This window comes from Corylus avellana, chromosome ca1 (assembly GCF_901000735.1).
Source record: "Corylus avellana chromosome ca1, CavTom2PMs-1.0".
In the NCBI taxonomy this organism is placed as follows: Eukaryota; Viridiplantae; Streptophyta; class Magnoliopsida; order Fagales; family Betulaceae; genus Corylus; species Corylus avellana.
The window spans coordinates 11,504,016-11,513,505 of record NC_081541.1 but is presented as its reverse complement, the minus strand read 5'-3'; the positions used below and the strand labels follow the sequence as shown (position 1 = coordinate 11,513,505).

Below are 9,490 nucleotides of genomic sequence, written 5' to 3'. Positions count from 1 at the left end.
TTCCAAGGGTTTCTGAACAAAAATATGAAACTTGGATCCAAACAGTGAGGGTTAAGCTCTATAATGATGTACTGGATGATCAGCATCTGATAACTTCATAGCTCTCTTGGCCCCAACTTTCTAAAACCTCAAACTATCTTTTTCTTGGACAATGTCATCAAATCTCTACCAGTAAAAACTTTGAATTGCTTCCCTTCTTTGAAGATGATTTCTTTCTTTGGCCAAATATATGCTCTATATTTCTTTATTAACTGGATGGTATATGCAAAACAAGATATCAAACTTAACAAATTTCTTATGATAAAATTACTTGAACAGTTTAAAAAAGTAAAATATAAAGTACTCTTATGATTTGAATCATCTCGTGCACCAACTTTAGCTAGTCAAGTTCATTCAACAGTAGCAAGCCTCACACCAAAAGTCTGAGGAAAGGAAAGCCCATGCAAGTTGTAGGAAATAGCTTGAGAAGGTGAGGTTATAGATAAACTTATGGAGAGACTTTGACAGAAATGTAAGCAAGTTGTCCATCACTTTATGCTCTCTTTTCTTGTTAATCTTTTTTAATCCAGAAGTCCTTAAAAGTCTCCCTTTTCACTTTAATATCTGCATAAACAAGGCCACCAGCAGATATTATTCATTGGAACACATGCTGCATTACGTCTAAGAGATAACAACCTCTTTACATCAAAGTCACAACAAAGGAGGTCATCAAGGTTAAACGACCGGATATTACTTTCAACTTCTCCAGGATTTTTTTTTTTTTTTTTTAGCTAAGTAACAATTTTTTTCCAAGATAACAAGCAGTAAACCAGCAGGATTTCTCAACCTCAAAAGAAAAAAGAAAAAAAAAAAAATTGCAATCCTCGGTCAATAGAAGTTCTTATATAAACCATTTTGCAACTTCAATAGATAAGCTCTTACTGTGAAGATATCGCCAAGATACAAGAACAAATTTACTAGGGCTGGCAATTTTAACACGACCCGCGAACCCGACATGAAAAAATAGGTATTGGGTTTGGCCTTATCGGGTTCGGTTAAGAGCCAATTAATTTCATGTCCGGCGGGTCAACCCACCAGATCCGTTTAAAAATTTTTTTTAAAAAAAAAAAATCTCCTAGCCGTATTATAAATGGACTATCTAATATGTATAGAGTTGAAAATTGCTAATTTTGTGAATGTGCTGATCTAGGCCTCCTATTTTTGATAATGAATGTGTGGATTTGGATTGGAAGGGTGCAAAATAGGCATATATTGAGCTTGTATTATATTGCAATGATCCTAAGCCACATGATATATACCGAATTGGCTATGTTACCATTTATCATAAGATGAATACGCATTAAACACATCTAAGTAATACCCAAAAAGAATAGTCAAAATTAGGCTTAACATAGCCCAGATCATCCTACTACACACTTGAGGTCATCAAGAATTTGAATGGGTGAACACTCTGTCGTATATTGAATGTGCACACTATGACTATATAAGTGACTAAAAATTAACAATTTGTTAACAATTAACGATGTTATTGGTATTATTATTATTATTATTACATTTTTTTTAAAAAAAATTAGGGTTTAGGGCTTTTTTAACGGGTCGGGTCACCTACTAAGAACATGAGTCGTGTCGGATCGTGTCAACCCAATATGACCCGGTTATTTTAAACGGGTTGTGTCAGGTTACCCGACTATTTTCCGTGTTATAATCGTGTTAAACCCGCAAACCCGTTTAGCTAAACGGGTCGTGTTTGTGCATACGTAAATCGGGCTGCGGGTCGTAATCGGGTCGTGTCAGATACCTGTTTTGCCAGCCCTAAAATTTACTGTTATCCAACTACAAACACACAAAATGAATGTCAGAAATTCTTTATATAAAATGTAAATTTATCCTTCAGAAGTATAACAAACCATACTCTCCAAGAAACAATAACAAAAGTAAACAAAGAGACAAGCATAATAGGTATCAATTTCCTGGAATTCAAGTAGAAGGCATATGTAATAACAAATATGAAATAACATTAGTTGTGACTCATTATTGCTAACAATGATTAAACTCAAGTACACTTGTTCTAACTCAAAGTTGTAAATATTGATTCCCACTTGTGCATGAGATAAAATTATAAATACTGAATTTACTCATCCATGAAAATTGATATCCCGCAGATACTTGTGACCCTTTTTCTTATGAAACTATATCAGCATAATGAAATCAGATAAACATTTAGATTCTAATCATAGGACAACAACGTAATAAATATACATTAGTTCTCAAATCATTTGAATCAGTTGTGCATTACACAGCCAATCCCAAGCACAAATAGCTCCCATCAGTTTTGTGCAACGCGCAGCCAATACAAAGCATAAGGAAAGGATAAGGGTTGTGCCAAATAGACAACCAAAACAACACCATTGGTCAAATGTATGGCTTTGTTACATTGAGAATACTATCACATTGGCAATAATAAAAACCATATTATTGAAATGCTATCACTCTCAATGTTCTGAACTTCTTGTTAAAGTTTTATAGGTGTCTCATAATTTTTTGGCATATAGCAAAACAAAGGCATTTCTCCATGAATCAATGCTGCCATTTATAAGAATCAAAGACCCAATGTCTGCTGAAAAAAATTATTATAATTCATGGACTCCAAAGAATTTTGTCTAAACCCAAAAACAAATGAAATGAACAATGCAAGATTTGCAGACACATATATGTATAAGATGTTGTGCATAGTTCATGGAACATAAACAATATGAAAGAGCTATAACTGTACTACAATCATACAGCACTGAATTATCAAGAGAGGAAATGACGACAACAAAAACAAAAACAATCCCTAATTAATATTGAAGCTCTTCTAACAGTTAAAATCCAAACCTTGAGTCATGCCTAGCTGGTGTAGGTGACCTTGAGTAAGCTGTGAGGGAAAAAAATTAAGTTCAATTAATTTAGCAGAAATTTAGAGGAAACAACATAATTTCATCTCACCAAGAAAAATACAAATCTACTTTTAGGAATTTGTAAAAATAAATTAAAAACACAAGAGAAGGTTCAAACTAACAGCGGTATCGGCGCCGAGGGGACCTTGGTGGAGTTCTCCTTCTATTGCTTCCTCCATGCCGGCTACTTTTTTTTCACGGGTGAGGAGAGAAGAAAAGAAAAACAAAATCAAGAAGTGATTGATGAAGTAAACAGTTAATTCCAATAAAGGGAAGATTTTAATAAAGATGTTGCTGAAATGTTGTTATACCTTCCGCGGGAAGTCGTACGCATTTCTTGAGGCGTTTTTCTGTTCTCCTCAGCAAACACAATTCTAATCTCACGTCCACCAATAATTGTATGGTTCAGTTGCTGTTTTGCTTCAGCAGCATCTTCACCATAACGGTACTTGACAAATCCAAAACCTCGTGGCTCCCTATATATATACAAAAAGAACACAATCCAACATCATTAGATTAACTTTCTCATACTAATGCAACCAAAATATCAACAAATTTGCAAAGTGAATGAATCTCCATTTTCATGGAAGTATTTACTTAATGACTTCTACTGTTTTTAGCACAAACTAATCCATATCATTACCATAGTCCATTCTTGAAGAAAGTGTGACTTGCACTGTATTTTTTTCAGGGCTTGTAACCAATATCACAATCCATTCCTGAAGAAAACATGACTTCCACTGTATTTTATTCAGGGCTTGTAAACAATATCTAAATATTAGACATGCTTTTTATCCTAGGCAATTAGTGTTAGTGATGATACATAGATACATAGATACAATGTGTGTACAAACAGAAACAAGCCAGAGCTTAAGGCATAGTCTCGATTAATGTAAACCATCAAATCTACAAGAATAATAATGAATGAGTAGCTTTATTACCATCCAAAACATAAAGACAGCATCAGACACATTTCTAGCCTCATGACCTTACTCATTACAAGTTACTCGGTAGCTCCTATTAAGTTAATATAAGAATACAGGCATGATCAACCTCCACCAATCAAATTTTCAACAAGATTTTCATAACACACCTAAGTACTCAAATTATCATGATCTAATGGAGAAAATCACCAAGCAACAAGTCTATACATACGATACACAACAAAATTTGAAAACCAACCGTGCGGACATATAGTACAAATTGCAAAACATACCCAGTATAGTAGTTCTTCGGTAGATACACATCCTTCACAGGGCCAAATCGCTCGAATGGGTTCCTTAGATCTTCTGGCCTGCACACCATAGTTTAAAACCCTAAACAAGCCAATTTTTTAAATAATTGAGCAGTTTTTTATTATATTAAGGGTTTAAACACAATAGGCTCAGCATAATTAGAGTAAACATTCAAATTCAGACCAATTAACACAATAACAATAATAATACAAAATTTTCTCAAAAAATAGAACACTTGAAGAAGGAGAAGAGACCTAGCGTCAAGGGGAAGATTGCGGACGAGCAAGCCAGAAGGAGCAGGGGAGCGACGGTCTTTGTACGACCTGCCTTCGCGGTATCGATCGCGAGGCTCGTCGTCGTACCGCTTGCGGCCGCGCGGGGGGGTTCGGCTCCTCCGGCGAGGGCTGTGGCTTCTGCTCCCGCTTCTGTACCTCGCCATTCCTGAAGAATCTCACTTTTTTCTCACGATTTTGAACGTATTTGGAAACCCTAGGAGCAGAGAGAGCAAGCATAACCCTAACCCTACACGAGTATGTGAGAGTTTCCAAAGTTTTGGAGGGAGAGCGATAAGGGGGCGTGAAGCTAGAGAGGGAAGTGTATATATTGGGGGCCTGTAAAACCTTGGGCTTTGATTGGGCCCACCTTTATTTCCTTACATAAATGTTTTTATGCATTTTTATGTTTATTTTTCATACATCTCTGCTGAATTTGCATGTTCATTTTAAACTCATTTCCCTTCCTTACAAACTCGCCATGTTTAATGGTATTTCGAAAGCAATAAATATTAATGTAGCAAAATCTTAACATTAATTTTAAAAAAAAAAAAAAAAATTGATCAAATTTACGTAATAAAATACTTAAATGTATTTTTAGTTCAGAATCCGTTTGTGGTTTATAATTTTTCTCATGTTTTTTATTTCCCAAAATTTCAATGGTCTTTGTCTCTTTGATAATAAGTAAATTGGCCTATTGCTACACTTTTTTTTTTTATCAATTTTATGCGCCGCCTTCAGCATAATTTGTGTGGTATGTGAGTTCATTTACTCCAAGTACATTTTTCTACTAACCGCTAAGACGGTTACGGTTAACGATTATTGCCAATAACTACTAACCGTAACCGTATTGACACCCATAGTTTGTATTTGTGTGTCGTACTTTGCATGGTCTCTAAGAGATAACTCAATCGGTTGGAACCATGCTTAATGAAGCGGATGTCACTAGTTTGAATCCCCCTCCCCCCTCTTGTGAACATGTCAAAAAAAAAACTTGTGCATGCACCAGCACCACTACACCATATCACACTTATGGCTCTGATACCATTTGTTGAGAAAATTGTTATCTTGTGGAGTCTTTGTCTTTCAATGAGAGGATACTATAACAAGTTAGGAACATCATTTAACTCAAAAGCTTAAACACATGAGCTTTGTCCAAACTATGTTATATTAACACTCACATGTGTGTCCCCAAGAAGTAGCTCAATCGGCTGGGACCATACTTAATAAAGTGGAGGTCACTAGTTCGAATCCCTCTCCCCCCTCTTGTGCGGATATGTTAAAAAAAAAAAAAGCACTCACATGTGTATATTGAACAATGTTAAGGCAAACTAGTGCCTTAGTCTGTGTGAATTAGATTAATAAACCCAAGCAACAAGTATAAGAAAAAAAAATCACACAAGCAATTAATCAAACACCAAGAGAGCAACACATAAGAACACACCAAATTTACAAGAAAACCCCTTCAACATATAGGAAAAAACCACTGATCAAATCACAATTTACTAATTTTCAAATCACAATTTTAAATGGTAAATTGCGTTTTTAAAAAATCAAACACATAATTTTAAAGGGTAAACTGCGATTTTAAAGGTCAAACACTTAACTGCATTTTTAAAAATTACGTTTTCAAATTGTATATTTCAAGATCATTATTTTTAAATCGCAATTTCAAGTGAACTCTAAGATTACAGCTAAAAGTCCATTTGTTATCCTCATTGGATTTGCCTCTCGTGATGGCCTAGTATCCCATAATTTTGGAGTGTATCATGCATAATGGCCTTGTACATGGTTGTTTGGCTTGGGGCGTACTTTGCATATGTTGGAGCGGATCTCCTGTTGTGCAGGTACAAATAGAACCGGGCAAATGGACTGATTTCGAGGCGTTGCACGTATGTACACCTTGTGTGCTTGTCGGCTCAACTTCCGATGGTGTTATATCCATATTTTCTTGAAAAAATTATATTTTACTCCCTAAAGTTTTTAGCGATTTACAATTCGACTTCTAAAATTTTAATTTTGGCAATTTACCTTCTAAAGTTTTAAATTTTTGCAATTTGACCAATTATATCCAAAACTTTCCATATTGCCCATAATTTTTTATTTTTTTTATTTTTATAAAAAAAAATTAAAATTAAAATTGTGGCCATCTGGCCATTTTTGCACCCCAAATTTATTTTTATTTTTATAAAAAAAATAAAAATTAGGGGCAATATGAGAATTTTGAGATAATATTTGGTCGAATTGCAAAAATTTTAAACTTTTGGAGGGTGAATTGTCAAAATTGAAACTTTGGAGATCAAATTGCAAATCGCCCCAAACTTGGGGAGTAAAATATAATTTTTCCTATTTTCTTATATTTTATTGTAGTGTTTATATTTTAATATGTCACATGTGGCTTGTTTTCACATGTACAAAGGTTAGATAATTGTCCCGATGCTTTATTGAAATGATTGCATGATAAAGAGAATCTTGTTATTAGCTTCTAAAAGTGCCAAAGTCTTTGCTAAAAGCTTTATCCTCCATATAAAAAGTGTTGGAACAACATTTTTTAGAGCATGATGTCGCAAAACGCTCCAAGCCTTCCAATTCCTCCATATTCGAAGAAAATTATCCTTATTATATTGTTCTACCCCACATGCCTATTTCATATAATAATGTTACTATTGTCAACAAAATAATAATAAAAGTTACTAGTGCTTTTAATTAAAGATTATTTCTTTTAAGTGACTTCCTTTGGCTTTTAAGGCATTGGTTACCAATATTGCCATAAATCACCCTGAGATATTCATTGATGAGAAGCATTTTCACTTATATATATATATATATAGACACACACGAATATGAAAAGATTGAGCCTAACATTAGAAAGATACCACAACTTTTAATAATTAATATAACATGATTGAGCTTAAATTTATAGGTTTTTTTTTTTTTATGGTCTAAATTTATAGACTTAATCTTTTAAGTTGGGTAGTATTTTAATATTTTAGATTTTAGTCTTATTGAAAACTTACATTTGCCCAGAAATTTCTTTGGAACCTTTGCGAAGAAAATGATGGCTGAGTCAAACTCCTTTCTTAATTCATTGTTATGGAAGTTAAGATTGTCTAAAGTTGTGAACAATCATATTTGGTCATAGAGAATAATTCAAGGCCTATTTAGTACTTTTAGATTTTTCTTTTTTCTTTTTTCAAACACGGAAAACTCTTCTCATATACCAATTAATTAAATAAAATTTCATATGTGACCCTCACTAGCACGTTTTTTCAAAACAAACTACAAAACTTTTTTCAAAACACTTAGGGTGCATTGGGGATTGTGATTTCGCAAAAATAATCTATATTTTTAAAATATATCTAAAAACGTAAGGCGTTTGGCATTACGATTTACAAAACACTTAATTTAAAATATGAAGAAAAAAAATTACAATTTCGATAAGCAGGCTAGGGAGTGCTTTTTAGAAAAAATTACGAATTTAAACCAAAATTAGGATTTTGCATAACAAATATTTGATAAAAATTTACTTTTTAATAACATGTTTTACCAAACGCTTTTACAATTTTAAAAAGTAGCGATTTAAAAAACATAATTTTAAAACACACAATTTTTAAAATCACACTTATTAAAACCGCAATCTTAAAACGGACCATTAAAAAAATAATTAAAAAAATTATTTTTAAAATGGTGGTTTTGTGGCTACTTGATGGTGGTGACCAATCTTTCTAGCTATGGACACCTAATCACCATCATGGTGGCAACATTTTTAATTTTATAAAAATAGTCTAAATATTTTATTAATTTATAAATTGTCTATAATTTGATGCCAAAATACCAACTATCTCGACACATATACTTTGCATTAGAGTTAATTATCTTTTTAGTACATATGTTTTCAAGTTTTTTATTTTTTCTCACCTAGGTTTCAATTCGTATCATAGTTAGTACTTAACTCATGAGTAAATATCAATTTAGTACCTCTCTCACAATTTCATTAGCCAAACTAATGGACTAATAAGAATGATTTCGGCCACCCCTGTGGCCTGTCTGGGGTGGTAGAGCCACCCCCAGATTGGTTGTAAGGGGCGGCCGAAACAACCTCCATTGCAGTCCGTTAGTTTGGCTGACAAAATTGTGACAACGGTATTAAACTGGTATTTACCTATAAGACAAGTATCATCTATGATACGAATTAACACTTATATATGAAAAAATAAACATGTGAAAACCTAGGTACTACAAAAGCAATTAACCCCTTTGCATTAGTGATGAGGTTATATTGCAAACTATCTGCAAGTTGTATCCACTAGTTCTCTTAACAAGACTGAAACAACTTCACAAAAAGAAAAAAGGAAAATGGTGGTTCAACTTAAAAATAAGCCCACAGTGCCTAAACTTGAGGCCTTCACACTAATAATAAACAATAAATTCTCAAAGTTGATCATATATATGAACGAGAGTAATGCTTAAATGTCTTTGTTGTGTCATTCTAAAATTGATGTGACTTTTCAAATTATCAGACACAAAGAGAATGTTTAGTATTACTCTACGAACTAGACCTCATGCTTTCCATGGTCCTGGGCTCCAAATCTATGAGAACGACACGTGGTACAAATCTGTGACAAATGGCTTCATTATATTACACGTTGACCCTCTCCAATTGAAGATATGGATAAGCGTTATTCATATTTGTACTATTACTCCAAAATGACTAGTCAAATTAAAGTTAGGAGTAATTACATTTTTCCCTTCGTCAACTACAACATATTGTCAATTTCCCCCTCATGAACTGCCAACCTTACTGGCCGACCCTATCAAACTACAATTTTCTTCCCAAAACCCCCATTTCGTTAGTCAAAACTCGTTAAATTGGATATAGACCTGGCAAAATGGGTTACCGTGTCAACCCGTTATGACCCGCCACCCGTTTAGCCTCAACCTGTACACGACCCGTTTAATAAACGGGTGGAAACCCCAAACCCAAACATGGCATGATTAAATTAGCGGGTTACCGTGTCAACCCGTTTAGCCCATCTAGGGTTTC

At 33.8% G+C, this 9,490-nt stretch overlaps 1 protein-coding gene across 4 annotated transcripts; it reads right to left on the bottom strand.

The window, feature by feature from the left end:
* Positions 1-6: 6 nt before the first annotated feature.
* LOC132168102 (serine/arginine-rich SC35-like splicing factor SCL28) lies at positions 7-4,752 on the bottom strand. 4 transcript variants are annotated; one of them, XR_009438756.1, is made up of 7 exons: positions 4,429-4,751; positions 4,156-4,233; positions 3,251-3,415; positions 3,062-3,126; positions 2,878-2,917; positions 344-603; positions 7-251 (listed from the first exon to the last, which is right to left on the bottom strand). XR_009438756.1 is itself a non-coding variant. In XM_059579182.1 (6 exons), exons 1-6 carry the CDS (start codon positions 4,611-4,613, stop codon positions 597-599), a joined length of 537 nt encoding a protein of 178 aa, XP_059435165.1. In that variant the 5' UTR covers positions 4,614-4,752; the 3' UTR covers positions 7-596. The 4 variants fall into 4 exon arrangements, 2 of the variants coding, with proteins under 2 accessions (XP_059435165.1, XP_059435164.1); XR_009438757.1 differs by having other exon boundaries at positions 375-603; XM_059579182.1 differs by having other exon boundaries at positions 7-603; positions 3,062-3,123; positions 4,429-4,752.
* Positions 4,753-9,490: the final 4,738 nt, after the last annotated feature.

Coding starts and splice junctions, on each gene's coding strand:
- LOC132168102 (XM_059579181.1), bottom strand. CDS start 4,613: ATGGCGAGGTACAGAAGCGGGAGCAGAAGCCACAGCCCTCGCCGGAGG. Junction 3,416..4,155: donor CCGAAGAACTACTATACTGG/GTATGTTTTGCA, acceptor GTATATATATAG/GGAGCCACGAGGTTTTGGAT. Junction 2,918..3,061: donor CCCTCGGCGCCGATACCGCT/GTTAGTTTGAAC, acceptor TTTCCCTCACAG/CTTACTCAAGGTCACCTACA.